The following is a 23,430-nucleotide window of genomic DNA, read 5'->3' as shown; positions in this document are numbered from 1 at the left end:
TCCTGTCTGTAAAATCTCCACTGTCCTATCCCAATAAAGGTGAAAACCCCTAAAAAAAATAATTATATAAAAACAAACAGTAAGCAATATGCTTTATATTACATAGCAAATATTAATATACTATAGTAGTCAGCAGCTCTTGTGCCTTTATTTCTCAGTGTGTATTTAAATACTCCGATATTGATTGTTGTGACTTTATCAGCACAACAGCATACCATCATAACCTCACATTCTCTGCTTTCATAAAGCACTGCTGGTTCTCTCGAGGGACAAAGTCAACATTGGCATTCAGCATGACACGACAACTACAGACAGACAAGGTGATTAAACAGGAATGTGTGCATTAATGAGTCGCAGGGAATTCCAGGTACCTGTTCATGCAGAACCCACAGGTGAGGAAAGGTGAGCTCGGATTAAAACACTTGTAGCTGCTCGGGATTTGTTGCAATCCCAAGTTCAATCTTAACTTCTATAGCGCTCTTTAGAATGTAATCTTAAAGGGATAGTTCACTCAAAATTGAAAATTGTGTCATCGTGTTCTTACTCTTTACTTGTTTACTAGTTTGTTCCTTCTGTTGAACACAGAAAAAGATGTTTTGAAGAAAGTTGGAAACTTGTAACCATTTTTCTGACTATGGAAGTCAATGGTTACAGGTTTTCAGCTTTCTTCAAAACATCTTCTTTTGTGTTTAGCGAGAATTTGGAACCATTCCATCATGAGTAAATCTTCAATTTTGGCTGAACTATCACTTCAACATATATGAAGATAAGTAGACATTTCAGCATTTCAGGCAGGTGTGGTTGCTGTATTTCTAGTTAAATTGAATCCGTTTCACACTATGAAAAATAGCTGTGATATCAATGGTAAAGAAAAGTGAAAATGCAATAGTAAAGATCTGCAACCTGTCAGCGCCAATGGTGAAGTGGTTAGTGTGTTGACAAATGCACTCCGGTGCTTGCGGTGACCTGAGTTTGATTCCCGTCTTGAGGTCCTATGCCGATCCTTCCCCTCTCTCTGCTTCCCTCACTTTCCTGTCAATGGTCTCTACTGTCCTGTCCATTAAAGGTGAACCCCCCCCCCCCCCCCCCCCCCCAAAAAAAAATAGTTTCCTTAAAATATACGGTGAATTATTGTAAATTGACTCATGCTTTTTGTTGACATTATTATGGTCCAATTGACTTTTTGATGTTTATTCCAAATGAAACTGAGCATCTTTAATATATGCAGATTGTTTCTCTGCTTCTCTGCTTGACTTTCTCATCACCACATGCTTATGGTTATGTATTTGTTTGTGTAACAAAGGTTATGATGTATAGATGTTACACTAAAAAAATGATTCTTTGGATTTACTATACATCTTTTTAAGGTAAGTGTAGCCCAAACAATTTGTGCTGTCCCTCTCTCTCTCCCTCTGTGTGTGTGTGTGTGTGTGTGTGTGTGTGTGTGTGTGTATGTGTGTGTGTGTGTGTGTGTGTGTATATGTCTGCTGCAGTGTGTGTATGTGTCTGCGCTATGTGTTTGTGTCCTCGCTGTGTGTGTGCGTGAACTTTGTAATGACATTGTGTGTGACTCATTGTTGCAAATCCACAAAAAATGCATCAAATAGTGATTGTTAAAGTTCTTACTGTAGTATTTCTCACACACGTTACGTGAGATCTGCTTCCTGAGGCAGCGGAGGGCGGCGATTGCTGACAGGCAAGTGGGAACGGTGGGCGGGGAGGACTAGCCTTAAAGGGCCAGTACAACAAAACAGCAAAACCTTTTTTTCAGCTATAATATAGACACTTTAAACAGCTATAATAAATAATCTGATGGGTGTTTTGAGCTGAAACTTTACAGACACATTCTGGGGACACAAAAGACTTATATTAAATATGAAAAAAGGGGTAACTTATGTGCCCTTTAAAATGAGCAGAAACAAATAAATCATCGCGTTTCATTGGCAACAACTCAATTGATTTATATTCAGTCCACTTAAACCTGTAAAATGTCAGCTGTTTGTTTTGTTTTCCGTAAATTCTATGGATTGTTTTTATAATAATAATAATAATATTTCCTTACATCTATATAGCACTTTTTCTGGACACTCAGAGACAGAGTGATGAAGCCAATTATGATATGGGGATGATTAAGAGATGGACAGAAGCCAGTGGGAAAATTTGGCCAGGGTTAAACCCCTACTCTTTTTCGAAGGACATCATGGGATTTTTAATGACCACAGAGAGTCAGGACCTCAGTTTAATGTCTTATCCGAAAGACAGCTCACTGAGCAGTATAGAGTCCCCATCACTATACTGGGGTGTTAGGACTCACACAGACTGCAGGTTGAGTGCCCCCTGCTGGCCTCACTAACACCACTTCCGGCAGTAACCTAGCTTTCCCATGTGGTCTCCCATCCAGGCCCAGCTCTGCTTAGCCTCAGTGGGTGACCATGTGAGAGTTGCAGAGAGCTAGCTGCTGGCAGCGTAAACACACTGTTTGTTCAAACTAATTTAAGAGTTGATCTGCTTTCAACTGTTTCATGTTTAATCCACTTAAATCGGTAAAACTTTATAAGGTAACTTAATTCCTACAGGTTGTCCCAACACAGATCAATTGTGTGTATAAATGTCACTGTTGACGTTCAGTTTAGTTTAGTTCACATCAGTGTAATGCACCCCTGTAAAAAATGCTGGGTTCCACGCAATCAATTTGCGTTGGTGCAACATGAAGGAATTGAGTTTGCGTATTAGTTTTTACAAATTGAATTGAATTGAACATAAAACAATTAAGTTGTCCAATAAAAACTCCAGAATTGTGTTGTTTCAGCTCATTTTAAATAAGTAGCTTGAACAACAATCGTCATTTTTTGAGTGAAGGGTCACTACTGAAGGTTGACCCGCTGAAGAGCAGCTCAACTGATGCGCAGCTCAGAATGATGCTTGTAAAAAAGCGAGACCACTATAGACAGGTGTTGAGTTCCAGCCTCGCCTGCTTTTGAGTCGCTGGGAGGGAAGGAAGGTCTCAATCTCTGCTCCCTGAGGACGACTGGCTCAGCTGGTCTGACCAGTCAGTCGCATAGACGTGTTTACTAAAGACACAATACATGCACAGATCTGAGATCAGCCCTGTAATGAGAGAGGACGACGTGGGCTGAAGGACCGCAGAGTTTTCAGAACATGTTCTGGAGATGGTGGATGCTTTGCTGAGTCAAGAAGTGCATTCGGGCGACGGCTGGAAATGAGCAGATCAGAGTGATGATGATGAGGAGTAATTTAACACCAGCATTGCGAATGGGAGGAGATAGCAGAGATATGTCAGAACTTGAGGACCGAGTCAGTGAGGGTGTGTGTGTGTGAGAGAGACAGAAAGACGCACAGGCACAGACGGGTGAGTCTACACTTCAGTTTGTTCTTATGAAATATTAACATTCAATAGATATATATTAATGCATGTAATATACAGTAGTCAACATATGAAGTGGATCAAAAAGGTTTTCCAAAATGGTCATGAATGGTTGTTCAAATGTTGAGTACTGTATGTTGATATATGATCTTGTGAAAAAGATTTTTATCTGCATAATGTGTGCATAAACTCTTAAAAAACATGCTGGGTTGCTTTACCCCATTTTGGGTCAAATGTGGACAAGCTCAATTGTTTAAAGATGGTTAAAGATTTAAATGTCAAATTTAACCCAGCATTTGGGTTGGATCCTATTTGACCCAAATTGGGTTGAAACAGCCCACCTTTATATATATATCAATATACAAAATATTCAATATATACAGTTGAAGTCAGAATTATTCGCCCCCCTTTGATTTTATTTATTTTTTTCTTTTTTTAAATATTTCCCAAATTATGTTTAACAGAGCAAGGAAATTGTCACAGAAATTGTTTTTTCTTCTGGAGAAAGTTTTATGTGTTTTATTTCGGCTAGAATAAAAGCAGATTTAATTTTTTTTATGAAGCATTTTAAAGTCAAAATTATTAGCCCCTTTAAGCAATTTTATTTCAACTGTCTACAGAACAAACCATCGTTATACAATAACTTGCCTAATTACCCTAACCTGCCTAGTTAACCTAATTAACCTAGTTAAGCCTTTAAATGTCACTTTAAGCTGTATAGAAGTGTCTTGAAAAATATCTAGTCAAATATTATTTACTGTCATCATGGCAAAGATAAAATAAATCAGTTATTAGAAATGAGTTATTAAAACTATTATGTTTAGAAATGTGTTGAAAAAATCTTCTCTCCTTCAAACAGAAATTGGGGAAAAAACAAACAGGGGGGCTAATAATTCTGACTTCAACTGTGTATGTATATATATATACTTACTAAATATATATATATATATATATATATATATATATATATATATATATATATATATATATATATATACGCTTACTAAATATATATATATATATGTATATATATATATATATATATATATATATATAGTAAGTGTGTATATATATATATATATATATATATATATATATATAGTAAGTGTGTATATATATATATATATATATATATATATATATATATATATATATATATATATATATATATATATATATATATATATATATATATAGTAAGTGTGTATATATATATATATATATATAGTAAGTGTGTATATATATATATATATAGTAAGTGTGTATATATATATATATATATATATATATATATATATATATATATATATATATATAGTAAGTGTGTATATATATATATATATATATATATATATATATATATAGTAAGTGTGTATATATATATATATATATATATATATATAGTAAGTGTGTATATATATATATATATATATATATATATATATATATATATATATATATATATATATATATATATATATATATTTCGTAAGTGTATATATATAAATATTTATATTTATTTATGAATAATTGATACAATTTTTGTAAGTACTTTGGTTGTTACATTTCAGTACAATTTAAATGTTTTTAAATGCTTTTGAATAACGTCAAAATAAATAAATGTACTTCTTTAAAACACAACATTTGTTTTAACATTATTTACATTATTAACATTATTTATCAAAACATTTTAAACTGTTGAAAAAGCAGACTTTTTTAGCTTCATTTAATTAATATTAAATTTGAAGTGAACTATTTTAGCATTATTATTGCGTGTTTCCATTAATGCATACATCAAAATTAGTAAAATTATGTAAATGAAATGTGTATTTATATAGCGCATTTATTGTGTATGGCCATACACCCAAAGGGCTTTACAGTAATGAGGGGGTCTCTCCACAACACCACCAGTGTGCAGCATCCACTTGGATGATGCGACGAAATTATGATATTTCAATGGTAATTTTAAGTAAATTTAAGTGGATTGAACATAAATCAATTAAGTTGTCCCCCCAAAAAAACTTAAAAATGGTGTTGGTTCAACTCATATTTAATAAGCAGTTTGAACAAGCTGCAAAAGTTATTTATGGAGTATGAGACAGTTCTTTTAACAATATTGTTTTCCTCCTTTTTCCAGCACATTTCCAAACTACACTGAAGTTCCCTCCCTTTCCATTGACTATTGATGCCTAAAAAGTGTTCAAATATCTTCAGTGCGTGAAGAAGAACCTCAACTATTTGAATAATCCACCTCCTCCTCCTCCAAGGAACTTACAGCAGCTGCCAGTTTCTGTTTACGTATCAACATGTAATTTTCCGCAGTCACTTCTTTCCTGATAGAAGAAAGATTTCTCCATCATGTCAAACACTCAGGAGCAGAGCCTCAACGAGAACGTCGTCTTCGCTCCATTATCAGAGTCCAGTCCGGAGTTTCTACACTGCGAGGAGGAGCGCTACTGTGTGGAAAGCCTTGTCAGCTCTGGCCCTCAGGCGTTTTACACCCAACTCCATCAGGAACAAATCGGGTCGTTTCTGTCTTCTGGAGAGGTGAAGCAGATCTCCAACTGGGCCGAGGACTTTCATCAGAGCGATGGGCTTCAGGAGGATGGCAATGGAGAGGTGGAGGTGGGATCTGAGGGAGAGGATTTCTCTGGAAAATATTTTCCGACTGAATCTGACACTCCGGCTCCATGTTTGGAATTAGGATGGCCTGAAAGGGCAATGTGGATGGACACGGGTCGGGTTAACGTGTACACCAATCCTCCAACAGAGCAATCGCCATCCATACGGGAGGTGCTGAGGAGACTAATACAAGCAGCCACCAGGGTATGTTTATATTTCTGTTCACTATATCTGATTTGCAACTATTTATTAGAAGTCTGTGTGGAAACCAAATTTACAGTGTCTTTTTTTGTTGTTGTTGTTATTCTTTTAGTGATCATTTAATCTGTGTAAGTTAATCCACTAAAAAAGGTTTGTTTTGGTAATCTTAATCAATATCTGAGCGTTTGCTTCAGTGTTTAGAGTGGTGGTTCTTCCACTGATTTCATTTTGATGGCTTCAGTCATAGTATTCTCAACCACTCCCCTTTCACCATGAAGCTGCGGTCACACCGGGCTTCGTGTGTGCGAAATTCTGTCGTACACCTCTGCGAAAAGAGGCAGGATTAAACAAGATGATTAGACATTAATAAAGTGAGCGATTGCTCTATGTTTTAAATTTCTGTCCAGAGAGGTTCTTTTTTGATCCTCGATGGGTCTCACGCAGTCAAGTAATGCGATTTCGCAGGTCAGAGTTCACCAAGCTTGAACTTTGCACCGCAGCGAACTGCGAAACGTGACGCATGACCTTGCGTTTACGGTCTGACGCATTTGCGTGCGTATGAATGGAAGTCTATGGGAGGAAAAGCCCAGTGTGACCACAGCTTGAAGCTGCGGTCACACTGGGCTTTGTGTGTGCGATATTCAGTCGTGCGGCGCTGCGAAAAGGAGCGGGATTAAACAAGCTTATTAGACATTAATAAAGCGAGTGATTGCTCCATGTTTTAAATTTCTGCCCACAGAGGTCGTGTTTTGATCCTCAATTGGTCTCATGCAGTCAAGTTATGCGATTTCGCAGGTTAGAGTTAAACAAGCTTAAACTTTGCACCGCAGCAACCTGCGAAACTCGACGCATGACCCTGCGTTTCCGGTCTGACGCATTCGCGTGCGTATGAATGGAAGTCTATGGGAGGAAAAGCCCAGTGTGACCGCAGCTTTAGTTTGCTATGAGGGAATGATGTGCAAAAAGAAAGCCCCGCCCCATACTCAATATTCCGTTTCAGTACATCAGCATAATGAAATGTCAGCAACTAGTTGAAAAATTGTTTAAACTGCTTATTTAAAATGAGTTCAAATAACACAATTCTTGAGGTTTTCTTTGTTGGGGAACTTTTTTTTAATTGTTTTGTGTTCAATCCAATTAAAATTGTAAAAACTAATCATCTAACTTAATTCCTTTATGTTTTCCCAACACAAATTGATTGTGCGGAACCCAGCATTTTTTACAGTGAGGGACAGTTCAACCAAAATGTAAAATTTCCTTCTAAACACAAAATGAGACAAACTGAAGGATTTGGGGAAAAAACAGCCACTGATATTTATAGTAGGAACAAAAATACTATGGAAGTCAATGGCTGTTTTTTCCCCCGCATTCCTCTGTATATCTTCATTTGTTTTCAACAGAAGAAAGAAATCAGGTTTGGAACTAGTGAAGGATCAGTATATGATGACCGAATTTTCATTTTTTCCAAAAATTTATTAATTTAGCCAAATTGGGTTTCCTATACATTTCACCTACATCCCATCATGCTTTGTGTGAGTTATGGGAGTAACTTCTGTTCAAGTAACCAATGAATGTTTTAAAAACTTGAAAGCATGAGTGCCAATCTGTCGTATTACGCATCTACAGAAGAGTCAAGTCAATAGGAAAATTATTAAAACTCTTTGGTCATTTTTGAGTATGATGCTAGTGGTCTAATTCGATTCAATGATCTACGCTAAGTTAAGGTGTTCCTGCCAGACCCAGAGATTGACTGAATGTATTAAAAACTGATAAAACTCCATTGTTTAACTCTAGGGGAGTTTTAAAATGAGCCTGTTTTCAAGAAATGGGTGAAGAGTTCCTTTAACATTTTACTCAACCATATAGGCTACCTAATAAATGCAGTAAAACTGAGAATTTTGTTTTAACCCTTTAACTCACATAGTAACTGCTTGGTTGACCTTTTGTCCATAGGTTATAGCATTAAACTCCAAATTGGCTTGAAGATGTGTAAATAACACAATTTAACCAAAAAAAACAAAAAAACAATTTTATCAGTGGAAGTTGAAAGGTTAAATGTGACCCTGGACTACAAAACCAGTCTTAAGTTGCAGGAGTATATTTTCGCCAACAGCCAAAAATAATTCAATTAAATTAAATTCATCTTTATTTGTATAGCGCTTTTACAATGTAGAGTGTGTCAAAGCAGCTTCACATAGAAGATCATAGTAAATTGAAACAGTAAATTTGTAGTAAATTTATTTAAAGTAAATTGTCAGTCCAGTTTTGAGAGTTGAAGTTCAGTTCAGTGTGGTTTAATATTCACTGCTGAAAGTTCTAACACTGAAGAGCAAATCCATTGATGTGCAGCTCTACGAGACTCGAACCAAGCAAGCCAGTGGCGACATTGGTGAGGAGTTGGGCTCAGTTGGGCATGACCATATCTCCTATGGCCAAACGTTTTGTGCAGAGCTGCAGTCTAGGCGCCGGAGATCGCAGGACATTGTATGGATCGAAGATGTATGGATCATCCATTGTATGATTTAAAATAATAATTATTTTATGCCAAAAATCATTGGAATATTAAGCAAAGATCATATTTCATGTAGACATTTGTAAATGTAATTACTGTAAATAAATCAAAACTCAATTTTTGATTGGTAATGTGCATTGCTAACTTTGAGAAGTTTATTTATAAACTAATTTCGAGAGGATCACATGCTTGTGATTGCTTGCGCATTATCCAATTTATGATTCACCAATCAGACAATTCCTAAGCTACTATAAATACCCTAAGTTCCATATAACAGCCATCTTCGTTTTGATGAATCCCCCTTCCACCCCTGCTCCTCCTCTTTTCCTAGATGTTCACACGTTTACACGTTCTCCCCGTGCTCACGTGGGTTTCCCCTCGGGTTCCCGGTTTTCTCCCACCTTCCAAAAACATGCAACTTAAGTTAATTGACTAATCCCAATCAGCACCATAGACATGCTCCTAGTAAGTATTTATCTCTTAAGAGCAATCACTATCTGTTCATTAGCTACTACAGCAAGGGAGTTCTCGAGATCTACCTGAGCTCAAACTCCCCTCTCGCCCTGCAAAAGGGAGGGAGCCCCGGGCTCGAGGATCTTATGAGCTCAGGGCTCTTTCCCGGGACAGCATGCCAAACAAGCTTTATAATCAATCATCAGCTAACTGTGCATACACACCGAAAGCAGTGAGAGCGTCCACGGTCGCTCTGGCTGCCCTGGCGTCAACGCTATCTGCCTTCAGCTCCAGCGGCGAGAGCGTCAAAATTCACTACATTGATCTCATATTTAAAGGGCTGTTGCAGCATATCAGTTACATTCCTGCCTAAAACATGCTTTCTAGGGTGAAAATGTTGCGCACTTCTTAAATTCATTTAACAATGGAAGATCAAGTTGCATGTGGTGTGGCTTTTCTCCACTTAATTATCCAATCTGTGTCCATATGTCTGAAATATTCTGAAGTAGCAATACTGTTTTGTACTGTCACATGAGATTCCGGCTTTTTAAAAAATAAATATATAACGTTACAACATTAAAGCACATCAGAAACGTATTTAATGCATGTTCCTGTAAGAAAACATTGTAAATAATTGAAAATCCGACGACCGTAATAATCAAACCCTTGGGAACAACTGTGGTCGGAACCAAAGTTCACAGGTCTGTGTTCTCTGAACTCCTCTTAAGCGGTGGACTTCTTCATTCCGATTGCTTGCCGCCGAACCGCGTCATAGCTCATTACCTTAAAGTTGACTTGATTTCAATTCTCCTTGACGCTCACACCGGCGAAGATGTCCCGCGCTGCTCTTCTCCGCTTATCGCCGCCGGCTCTCATTGAAAATGAATGGCTTCCGGCTGCTTTGACGCTCTCGCCGCTTTCAGTGTGAACGTACGGTAAGAGGGAACTCTTGAAAAAGATGATTTTCTTAGTATACGATTTAATTTTCACCCTTAGATTTTAAATAGTTGTATCTCAGCTAAATACTGTCCTATCCTAACAAACCATACGTAAATTAGTTAATTTCCCTTCGGCTTAGTCTCTAATTTCAGGCGTCTCCAAAGCGGAATGAACCGCCACCTATTCCGGCAGATGTTTTACACAGCGGATGCCCTTCCAGTCGCAACACAGTACTGGGAAACACTCATACACTCTCACATTCACACACACCCATACACTACGGACAATTTAGTTAATTTAATTCACCTATAGCGCATGTATTTGGACAATAGGGGAAACCCACACCAACACGGGGAGAACATGCAAACTCCACACAGAAATGCCAACTGACCCAGCAGGGATTCAAACCAGCGACCTACTTGCTGTGAGGCAACAGTGCTAACTACTGAGCTACCGTGTCGCCCCATATATAAATGGAAAGCTAATTTACTATTGACATTCATGGCTGATTTTGTGGTAGATGGTCACAAATATTGATTTGAATTAGGTGATCTCTTACTTTTTTATACTGTACACTCTCAGAAATAAAGGTATGCGAGCTGTCACTGGGGTGGTACCTTTTTAAAAGGTACACATTTATATTTAAAGGGTCCATATTCGTACCTCAAAAGTATATATTAGTACCTAAAATTTTTCAGAGGAACACTTTTGTACTTTTTAGGTACTAATATGTACCCTTGAGGTATTAACATGGACCTTTAAGGCACAAATTTGTACCTTTTGAAAAGGTACCACCCCAGTGACAGCTCATGCACCTTTATTTCTGAGAGTGTAGCTTCCGTAGTATTTTAAAACCAGGACTTTTCATAAGTTTCTCAGGGGAAGTCCACTACAAAATGTCCTGTTTTTCATTTATTTATTTGTTTGTGTTTGTGTCATGTAGCTGATTGCTGTGGTCACCAATGAATTATCAGACAACGCTGTGATCAATGACCTGCAAAACGCAGCATCTCGAGGGGTTCCAGTGTACATCATCCTCAATAAAAGATCAGTGGAAGAAAAATGCTCTATACATCGCCTTCAGCATCCGGTGAGTCTCTTTATAGAAACATACTGATTCTGATATGAATATTTCATCGCTCGAAAGTTATTTCAGTTGTGCAAGCTTTAAGCCACAAAACCTCACATGTTAATAGACTGAACTTTAGGCTGTTCCCCTGAACAATAGACGCAGACACACCCTAGAGGATAACTCTGAGCTTGGTAGCAAAATGTACTTTTCATCACAGAGTATATTTCTCTTTCTGTCCCTGTTTGCATGAATGAGAGGAACTCACAAAGCCGCAGTGAACAGGTCGAGCCGCATTCATCTGGAGTGTGTTTGTGGAATGTTTTTAGTCAGAATTATCACTGTACATCTCTGTAAAGTTAACAGGAACTTGCCTTCAAAATCTTGAAATTATAAATAAGCTGGAAATCAATTGTGCATATTGTTATGACGATATCCAACGCAATCTCACGGCAATTCGTAACTTTTTGATTTAGTGGCTAATTCGTATGAATTCGTACGATCTAATTCGTATGATTTGCTCATCCCCCAATGACGGATGCGTTTAGGGGTGGGGTTGGTTGCCTTGCCTCCTTTTTAAAATCGTACAATTCGTACGACTGAACTTGTACAGATTCGTTTGAATTAGCCGCTAAACTGACAAAACGTTAAATACTTGCGTTTTCTCGTGAGATCAGGCTGCGATATCACGCTTAGAGATTTGGGGCTTTTTGACTTCTCATAAAGTGTGTGTTTCTTTCTTTCTAATGGAAACATATACATTTGAAATCATATAAATTAAAATATTAATTTTCAATATTTAAATTAATTATAATATTTTAATATTTTAATATTAAATTATAATATTTTAATTCATTTTAATTAAATAATAAAAATTTTCATTCATTTTCTTTTCGGCTTATTCCCTTTATTCATCTGGGGTTGTCACAGCGAAATGAACCGCCAACTTATCCACCACATGTTTTACACAGCGGATGCCCTAACAGCTGTAACCCAGTGCTGGGAAGCACCCACACACACACTCATTCACACACATACACTACGGCCAATTTTGTTTACCCAATTCACCTACAGTATAGCGCATGTGTTTGGATTTTGATGGAAACCGGAGCACCCAGAGGAAATCCACACCAACATGGAAACATCCAACATGCAGAACATGCAAACTCCACACAGAAATGTCAATTGACCTAGCCGGGACTCGAATCAGGGATCTTTTTGCTGTGAGGGGACAGTGCTAACCACTGAGCCACCGTGCTGCTCGTATAAAATAAATTTGTAAAACATTATTAATAATATTTAAATTACATTTAATTATAAATTAAAACTTTTTATGCTCCTCTTAATTAATTCTGGCTTTTTGGCTTCTCATAAAGTGTTTTTTTATTCATTATAATGGAAACATTTTAAGTCACAGAATTAAAAATGTTAAAATATTAATTAATTAAATTTAAATTAATTATAACATTTTAATATTATAATATTTAAATTATTTAAAATTAAATCATTATTATTTCAATTATATTATATATTTATATATTAAAGCTTTTTCGTGCTCCTCTCAATTTTGAGATTTTGGGCTTTTTAATTTCTCAATTTTTTTTTTTGTCCTATGAAAAAGCATTTACTTAAAGCATATAAATTAAATTATGTTGTAAATTAAATACAAGTATTACAGTTTTAAAATATCCTATTTAAAATAATATAAAATGATAGTATCATTTAATTATATTCAATTATAAATTAAAGTTTTTTTTATGCTCCTCAATTTTGAGATTTTGAGCTTTTTGGCTTCTCATAAAGTATTATTTATTCATTCTAATGGAAACATACATTTGAAATCTATAAATTAAATGTTAAAATATTACATTATTATATTGAAATGTATTATAATATTTTTATAATATAATATTTAATAATTTTATTTCAATTAATTTAAATAATATTTAAGTTATATTGAATTATATATTTTTTTCATGCTCTTTTTTTCAGGTTTTGGGCTTTTTGAATTCTTAAAGTGTTTTTTAGTCATACTAATGGAAACAATTAAATTAAGAAATTAAGTTTTTAAATATTAACCTACAATATTTTGATATTATAATATTTAAATTTAAATATTTAAAGTGTATTCAATTATAAATTAAAGCTTTTTATTGCTCCTCTGAATTTTTAGATTTTGGCCTTTTTGTCTCCTAATAAAGTGTTTTTTTCCCTCATTCTAATAAAAAACACATTTTATATCATATAAATTATATTTTTAAAATATTACATTTAAAATAAAATAAAATTATATTATAATATAATTTAAATTAAATGATAAATTAAAGCTTTTTCCTGCTCCTTTCAGTTTTGAGATTTTGGGCTCATTGACTCAAAGTTTTTATTTGTTTCAGTCTAATTTCAGTCTAAATTTCTTTTATAGGTCTTTTATTTTTTTGTGTCACTACATTACAATTTTCAGTTCAATTATTTTATTTAAATTCTCACAACCATAACTGTACATAGTTACTGAAAAAGGTGTAGGCCAATCTTTGCTTATTATGTTGCCCACGCTTTATATGTACAGTAATTACGAATGAATGACACTTTCTGTACAATTTGATGATACAGAATAAACCAAATTACATTGTCTCAAAATGTACAGACATAATCCTCATACTTCAATAATCTGACTACATTCATTTTATTTTAGTACTGAGTCATATAATTATATATTGCCTAATATTTATGCACTTACTTGCAAAATGAATTACAAAATTGTCATTTCTTATCACATTTATTTAATAGATTTGCCCCTTTGATAGATATACATGATTTTTCATATCAGTTCTTGCCCTTTCTTTTTTTTTAACATACACATTACTCCTATACTGACTTTCTCTTATTTTGAACAGCCTCTGAAGTAACATTAAATTCTTTTACATCGCCTGCACTGTATATAGATCAGCTAAACCTACACATTTTAAGCATATAAATTATTATATTAATTATTTGTATGTTCATAATAATCTGCATTTTAACATTTCTTGTTGCTCTCTTTTACAATATGTATACAGTATATTGATTTTATATTACTTTTATAAGTAGTGTTTGGTACTGTGAGTGTAGAATACAGTGTGAATGAGTTTGTTGAACATGTGGTTTCCCCAAACATGTGTCATTATTAGCATGTGTCAATGTATTGATATTATTGAAATGTTTCATTTTCTATTTCCCCATTATTAATTCTTAAATTAATAAATCATTACTTTTACAATTACTAAATGTTAATAAACTTTGTTCTCTTTAAATTTAATGAAAGTCTATTATAACATTTTTATCATGAAATTACAGTGCATATATGTTTTAAATATTTTTTTTTCTCTTTCATTGAGCCATAAATCTTCACTTTAGCAACACTTTTATATTTTTATAATATTTTTATTTAATTTTTATTGTAATTTTTTTATATACAAACTACCTGACAATCTACCTGACGATCCCAGTTGTAATAGCATCAAATAATAACTTGACTTCTAGTTGATAATTTAGGAAAGTGTCAGAAGGTAGGTTTTTTTTCTGATGAATCATCTCTGTTGAACTGCATCCCAATCATCACAAATACTGCAGAAGACCTACTGGTACACGCATGGAGCCACGATTCTCATAGAAATCAGTCAAGTTTGGTGAAGGAAAAATCATGGTTTGGGGTTGCATTCAAGATGTAGGCGTGTGAGAGATCTGCAGAGTGGATGGCAACATCAACAGCCTGAGGTATCAAGACATTTGTGCTGCCCATTACATTACAAACCACAGGAGAGGGCAAATTCTTCAGCAGGATAGCGCTTCTTCTCAGGTCAAGGTGCTCCAGGATTGGCCAGCCCAGTCACCAGACATGAACATTATTGAGCATGTCTTGGCTAAGATGAGGGAGGAGGCATTGAAGATGAATCTGAAGAATCTTGATGAACTCTGGGAGTCCTGCAAGAACGCTTTCTTTGCCATTCCAGATGACTTTATTAATCAGTGATTTGAGTCATTGTAGAGATGTATGGATGCAGTCCTCCAAGCTCATGATGGAGTCAGATACAATATTCATTCTGTTTCCACTGCAGCATGACTTTATATTCTATACTGGACATTATTTCTGTTAAATGACAAGACTTTTGTCTAAGCAAAGTCAGATCTTACTGTCCTAAATAAATCATTAAAAATCAAGACATGATCATATTTTATTTTGGTCAAATAAGCGTAATCTAGAGGCCTTTGCCTTTCATATAAGCCACTTCTGATACCAAACGATCAACTAGAAGTCAAGTTAATATTTGCTGTTCCTAAAACTTGAATAGGCTTTTGTCAGGTACAGTATATATTAATATATTATATTTTTAATTATGTATAAACATATATTTTATTTATATTTAAAATAATAAAATGCATATTAATAAAATTAGTAAATATTTATATAAATTATGATCTTGTGTACTACAAAAATGTTTCTAATTCCTTATGTAATCAATCAACTGTGCAAATATGGTGATAACTGTTAGTAAAAAATTCACCCTAATTACCTGTCCAGTCTTGCCTTAAACTATGTGCTTAAACACAATTATGCAAATTAAGGAATTCAAGGAAATCTGTTTCTTCATCCTCCAGAATATCATGATCCGCATTCTCGGAGGTAAAACCTTCCTGACGCGCGACTCAAGGATGGTGATTGGAGAACTGAAGGACAACTTTGTACTGGTGGATCTGGAGACAGTGATGTTGGGCAGCTACAGGTAAAGCACACTTTCATAACAGATCTCATAAATCAGCAAGAAAGTCATTACCTGCAGATTAAAGACTTGCTCCAGGGAAAAAGGGTGGGAACCTTCTGGGATCTGAACCAAGGTTTAGGTTGCCAGCTCATAGCTTTAAAGATTATAATCCACACCAGCCCTGCATTAGAAAGGCAATTAGAGAAATCTACACTTTGTGGGAACGATTTGTTTGTCTCTTTCACACTACAGCTCAAAATTTGAGGTTAGTAAGATTTCATTTGGAAGTTTTTGACATTTATAGTGAGATACTTATATTTATTATATTTTAAAGGGACAGTTCACCCAAAAAAAATGAACATTTACTCACCATTTACTTACACTCTCGTGGTTTTAAAGATGTACAATTTTTTTTTCTTCTGTTAAACACAAAAGAAGATGTTTTGAAGAATGTTGGAAACCTGAAATCACTGACTTCCATATTATTTGTTTTCCCATTATTGATGTCAATGGTTACCAGTTTCCAACATTCTTCAAAATATCTTCTTTTATGTCCAACACTGCAAAACATAAAATAAAAACTATTTTTGGAGTGAACTATCTCTTTAAGATATATCCTAATTTGTTCCTTGTGGCAAAGCTGAATTTAAAGCGTCCTTATTCAAGTCCTAATTTTCACATGATCATACAGAGATCTCTCTAACATGCAATTTGACTTAAAAAAACATTTATAATTAATATATCAGTGATATTGAAAACACTTTTGGGGACACCATTCATGTTTTTCAGGATTTTGTTTGGTTAATCTACAAATAAACAGCATTTATTTCAAAATAAAAGTGCTTTGTTTGCACCATAAATGTCTTTAATATCACTTTAATGTATGAATATAATTATTAGATACTTTAAACAAAATCTTATTGACCCCAAACATTTTTTAAGTAGCTGGATTTAGAGAAAGAGAGTAGGGGGAGAAAGGGAGTGAACCTACATTATAAAAATCAATGACTCTCACCCTGTGTTTTTCCAAATCAATATCAGTTCTCACAAAAACAATGGGTCCACAGTCAAGCTCCACAGGACAAAGTACCACCATAAAACTATAATTAAAATAGTCTATATAATATATAACTCATGCACAATACTCCTCAACATGTCCTCTGAAGCCATTTTTATATACACATTTTATATTCATAATATATACTCACCGGCCACTTTATTAGGTACACCTGTCCAACTGCTCGTTAATGCAAATTTCTAATCAGCCAATCACATAGCAGCAATTCGATGCATTTAGACATGTAGACATGGTCAAGACGATCTGCTGCAGTTCAAACCGAGCATCAGAATGGGGAAGAAAGGGGATTTAAGTGACTTTGAACGTGGCATGGCTGTTGGTGCCAGGTCTGAGTATTTCAGAAACTGCTGATCTACTGGGATTTTCACGCACAACAAACTCTAGGGTTTACAGAGAATGGTCCGACAAAGAGAAAATATCCAGTGAGCGGCAGTTCTGTGGAGATTCACATCATAGATGTGCAGCTGACAAATCTGCAGCAACTGCGTGATGCTATCATGTCAATGGAGCAAAATCTCTATCAGTATAGTCTATTACGTATCTATTCAGTATCTATGCCACGAGTGATTAAGACAGTTCTGGAGACAAAAGAGGGGCCAACCCAGTACTAGTAAGGTGTACCTAATAAATTGTCCGGTGAGTGTATATTGCATCCAAAAATCTTTCAAAAAAAATCGATTGTATGCAAAAACTATATGCATTATGCAAAAATTTATGCACAAATGAGATTTAAATGAGATTCTTACATTAATGACAGCTTTACATGCTGTTGCTCATATAAAGTGGTCATTTTAGTGGCTTTATGAAGTCCTGTAATATTGTACACATCTTATATTTATATGTGTAGATATATGGAATTTGTTACAGTGCATCTAGTCTAATGCAATCGCCCTGAAGGCTTTTATTTTGCAATAACACCTGGCTGGATATGCACTGCACTTTCCCCCTTATTACACAGCTACTTCACATATAATTACGACTGAAATATTAATTTGAGTCAAAGCATTTTCTCATCTCACTGAACACAAAACGTCTGCATAGTGGCAGGTTCAGGCTTGACAGGCATTTAAGCACCACATTATAGTCAGCGTTTAACATTTTTCACCACGAGACTCACGAGAATCAGCGAGCAATGTTTATTTGAGATGAAATTGTTTAAAAATCATACAAGTTTATTGTTATATAGAGTATTGGTTGCTATAATAGCACAACAACTAAAGTAATATATAAACAAGTGACCCAATCCTGTGATTTTTTTTTTTCTACAGCTATACACTCTAAATAATGTTTGGTCCAATATGGGAAAACCTAACATTGGATAAAATTTTTCAGTTACATTTTAATTTTACTTTTTAACCCAGCAGTTGTCTAAATGACCCAATTTTTTTTTAGATTGTGTGGTATATTATACGACAATACAAACTGTTTACTCTAGTAAAATTGGGTGAAATATAGACAAACCCAAGGGCTTGGTTAAATTTGGGCCTATACATTTCATTAAAAAAACAACAACCCAGCAGTTACCCAAAATATGGGTAACCCATCATTTTTTGAGTGTAGTTAACCATATACTGGAGCATTTGAGTTGTAAATATTATAATATAAACAATAAAGAGTAATATATTTTACTATAGTATGGTTCAAAAACACTACAGTATTTACTTTAAATTACTATAGTAGTTTTTCATGTGGGAATAGACTCTACTATAGTATAACTCAAAAACACTATTTTTTTTTTAATTAATTACCATTAATAAAATGATTAATTATAATTTTTCATGCCTGAATACATTTCACTATAGTATAAGTCAAAAACACTATAGCGTTTACTATTAATAAAAATAGTATCTTTTCATGTGTGAATACATTTTACTATGGCAGGGGTAGGGAACCTATGGCTCGGGAGCCACATGTGGCTCTTTAACCAAAAATATGTGGCTCTCCAGCTGTCTCCCTTTAATAAAAAATTAAAACTGTCACTAAAAACCAGTTTCCTTTTGAAAATACAATTAAAATGACCTTTTTCTTGTATATTTTTACAGCAAAATGAATAAGAATAAAAGGACATTTCAAACAATGCGCCTGTGTGGCACTGTGGACTAACTTGAATCGCGACTCCAATAAAGGGCATGCCATTTTAATTTCGATAGTAAACTTGCACTATAAAATTCAAACAATGTTCATGAGTGGTGAAAAGAAAGAAGTTCTACAAATTGTCCTTTAGTAATACATGGACTTCCTCAACATGTGATGCCTCATATATATCCCTAATGGCTCTTTAAAAAAATGCATTTGTCAAAAAAATTCGAAATGGCTCTTTGCTGAAAAAAGGTTCCTGACCCCTGTACTATGGTATAATTCAAAAACACTATAGTATTGACTATTAATTACAATAGTATTTTTTCATGTGGGAATACACTTTACTATGGTATAATTCAAAAACACTATAGTATTGACTATTAATTACAATAGTATTTTTTCATGTGGGAATACACTTTACTATAGTATGGTTTAAACCACTATGGTATTGACTATTAATTACAATAGTATTTTTTCATGTTTGAATACACTTTACTAAAGTATAATTCAAAAACACTATAGTATTTGCTATTAATAACCGTAGTATTTTTCATGTGGGAATACACTTTACTATAGTATAATTCAAAAACACTATAGTATTGATGATTAATTACAATAGTATTGTTTCATGTGGGAATACACTACTATAGTATGGTTTAAAACACTATGGTATTGACTATTAATTACAATAGTATTTTTTCATGTGGGAATACACTTTACTATAGTATGGTTTAAACCACTATGGTATTGACTATTAATTACAATAGTATTTTTTCATGTGGGAATACACTTTACTATAGTATGGTTTAAAACACTATGGTATTGACTATTAATTACAATAGTATTTTTTCATGTGGGAATACACTTTACTATAGTATGGTTTAAACCACTATGGTATTGACTATTAATTACAATAGTATTTTTTCATGTTTGAATACACTTTACTATAGTATAATTCAAAAACACTATAGTATTTGCTATTAATAACCGTAGTATTTTTCATGTGGGAATACACTACTATAGTATAATTCAAAAACACTATAGTATTGATGATTAATTACAATAGTATTGTTTCATGTGGGAATACACTACTATAGTATGGTTTAAAACACTATGGTATTGACTTAATTACAATAATATTTTTTCATGTTTGAATACACTTTACTATAGTATAATTCAAAAACACTATAGTATTTACTATTAAAAACCATAGTATTTTTTCATGTGGGAGTACACTATACTATAGTATAGTTCAAAAATACCATAGTATTGATTTATTAATTATAGTAGTATTAAACATTAGTAAACAGTAGTATTTTTCATGTGGTGTCATTATTCTTCTCACAGATCATCTATCCCATATTAAAAGGAATCTTACTTCTCATAGAATTGCCACTAGAGGGCGCCAAACAGTAGAACAACTTTAGAAGTAACAACCTTGGAACAGATTAAAGTCGTCATAACATTTCAATATGGTTTTTCTTTGTTTTGGTAAGTTTTACCTGGAGTGACACCTACCTACACCGTCAGCTCGTCACCGTCATGAGCGGACCGGTTGTGGAGTCTTTCGACCGCGAGTTTCGGACTCTTTACGCCGCTTCACTCCCAATCCCGGACGCCTGGAAAACTGGAAAACAAACTAGCGAGCCCAAAATATATAAGAAACTCCCGCCGCTGAATATAAACAAAGTGGAGATCAGTGAGTTTGTGTCCAGCCCTCCACCTCCTCCGACCGACTGCATGCTGGACTGGGAGGCGATGGGCGTCATCCGCAGGTTCCCGGACGGCAGTTTGAGTCCACCAGAAGCGGCTCCAGAGCCCCAGTTCTCCCACCGACACCTGCTGGACAGACACCCCGTTGGAGGAGGATGGGAGATTCCACATAATGACTACAACTCCAGATTCCTGACGGGATATCCAGAGGAGGGCAAGTAAGTTTGGTCTCACAGCATTTGTAGTTGTAGTTTATTACTAACCTAAAACAACCCAAAATTAACAATAAAACCTTTCCATAACACCATTTGTACTTTAAAAAATATGATTTATTCTTCAATGCGTAAATATGAGCATATGTTGCTGAGCATAAGAAATACACTTTTTTTTTCAAAATATATATTCACAAATACAGTGAAATGACATCAAACTTCTGCATAAAACAGCAAATAAACAATTTGATTTATATTAAGCACATCTGTACGCTTTTTAAATGATATAATTTATCTTACTGTAAATTTGACTAGTGTATTTAATTTAATTTTTTTGCATTTTATTATACATTTTTGTTTTATAAAACTATATGCAAATTTTGGGTAACAAAATGTAAAATAAAATAATTTTTCTGTAACTAACTTATTTCTAGCCTAAAAAAACTACCAAAAAACAACAAGTAACTAATCCGAATTGTATCCTGTATATTGTAAAAAAATGTCTTATTTTGCCACGTTTTTACCATGGTAAATCTGCATTTGTCGTTTTTAATAGTCACAAAACTTTTTAAAATTTATACTTGCTCATAAAACACACTCACACATTTTTGTCAATTGTGGGGATATTACATAGGTTTCCAGTGTTTTTATACTGTACAAACTGTGTTTTGTATCGCCCTAACCCTACTCTACCTCTAAACCCAATGCAGTCTTACTTTCTGAAAAAAACTCATTCGGTGTGATTTATAATCTTTTTGAGAAAGGAAGACATCAGCAATGTCCTCATACTTCATATTTCACCACCTTGTTGTAATACCTGTGTCATGTATGTCATCATACAGATTTGTGTCCTGATATGTCACAAAATCACTCACTCACTCGCACACACGCACACACAATTATTAGCCCTCCTGTTTAATATTATTTTTATATATATATATATATATATATATATATATATATATATATATATATATATATATATATATATATATATATATATATATATATAAATATATATATATATATATATATATATATTTATATATATATTTATTTATTTATTTATTTAAATGTTTAAATATGTTTGATGGGGAAAAATGCAACATATTTTTAAATCTAATATTTTTAATAACTAATTTCTTTCGTCTTTGTCACGATGACAGTACATTTTTATTATTATACTGTATTATTTTACTGGTTATTTTGCAAGAAACTAGTATTCAGCTTAAAGCGTTATTTAAAGGCTCAACTAGGTTAATTAGGCAAGACATTGGACAAGTGGGCTATTAAAATATACTTTATAAGAGGTTAATAATATTGATCTTTGCAGTTTTGACATTTTTTAAAAAATGTATTCCAGCCAAACATATACACCAGGGTGCGAATTACAGGAGGGTTTGGGGGGATTGATCCTCTAATTAACATTTGATCCCCTGAAGGACATAAAAACAAGATGTATGGGGGTCAACCCTTTAATAGTAAGAAATAGCTTTCTCTGATCTCTAATCGCTATCTTAAATATTAATAATTAAAAATCAGTAATATAAATATATTTTGATCCCCCTATAACGGTTTATATCATTTGAATGCATAATCGCGCCAATCAATGCTAGGAAAAATGTCATTTAACAACAGTCTGAAACTGGCAGTTCTTGACCACCGATAGACATCTTGGGTATTCACAAAACATGTTTCTTGTTAAGTAGGTGTTTATATCTACTTGTAGTCAAAAAAAAAGAAAACTTTGACATATCATTTGTATAGTTTGACCTCCAGTAACCTTTAAAATAGTCACTAAATATCACTCAAAACACTGAAAACATGTATGTTTTATTAATAAATTAGATGTAATTTAAATACATTCATAAATTTGATTCATTGAAGCATGCATTATCAAACTACTACTGAAAAAGTTGATGTATAATTCAATGTATTATTCGCACACTGATATTCATACACAGTTGAAGTCAGAATTATTAGCCCCCCTTTGAATTTTTTTCTTTTATGAATATTTCTCAAATGATGTTTAACAGAGCAAGGAAATTTTCACAGTATGTCTGATAATGTTTTTTCTTCTGGAGAAAGTCTTATTTGTTTTATTACGGCTAGAATAAAAGCAGTTTTTAATTTTTAAAAATCCATTTTAAGGTCAATATTATTAGCCCCTTTAAGCTAGATTTTTTCGATAGTCTACAGAACAAACCATCGTTATAACTTGCTTAATTACCCTAACCTGCCTAGTTAACCTAATTAACCTAGTTAAGCCTTTAAATGTCACTTTTAGCTGTATAGAAGTGTCTTGAAAAATATCTAGTCTAATATTATTTACTGTCATCATGGCAAAGATAAAAGAAATCAGTTATTAGAGATGAGTTATTACAACTATTATGATTAGAAATGTGTTGAAAGTCTTCTCTCCGTTAAA

At 33.8% G+C, this 23,430-nt stretch overlaps 1 protein-coding gene across 1 annotated transcript in view; it reads left to right on the top strand.

Moving 5' to 3' along the window:
- The first annotated feature begins 3,065 nt into the window (after nt 1-3,065).
- Nucleotides 3,066-23,430, top strand: part of fam83e (family with sequence similarity 83 member E) — a 26,816-nt gene continuing 6,451 nt past the window's right edge. The window contains exons 1-5 of the mRNA XM_056468056.1: nt 3,066-3,370; nt 5,523-6,211; nt 11,056-11,202; nt 15,817-15,941; nt 20,574-21,008. Of these exons, the coding sequence (XP_056324031.1) occupies nt 5,744-6,211; nt 11,056-11,202; nt 15,817-15,941; nt 20,574-21,008 (1,175 nt within the window). The 5' untranslated portion in view covers nt 3,066-3,370; nt 5,523-5,743. The remainder of the gene's footprint in view (nt 3,371-5,522; nt 6,212-11,055; nt 11,203-15,816; nt 15,942-20,573; nt 21,009-23,430) is intronic.

This window comes from Danio aesculapii, chromosome 11, assembly GCF_903798145.1.
Source record: "Danio aesculapii chromosome 11, fDanAes4.1, whole genome shotgun sequence".
Taxonomy (NCBI): Eukaryota; Metazoa; Chordata; class Actinopteri; order Cypriniformes; family Danionidae; genus Danio; species Danio aesculapii.
The sequence above is the reverse complement of the archived record's forward strand: the minus strand, read 5'-3'. Positions and strand labels throughout refer to the sequence as shown.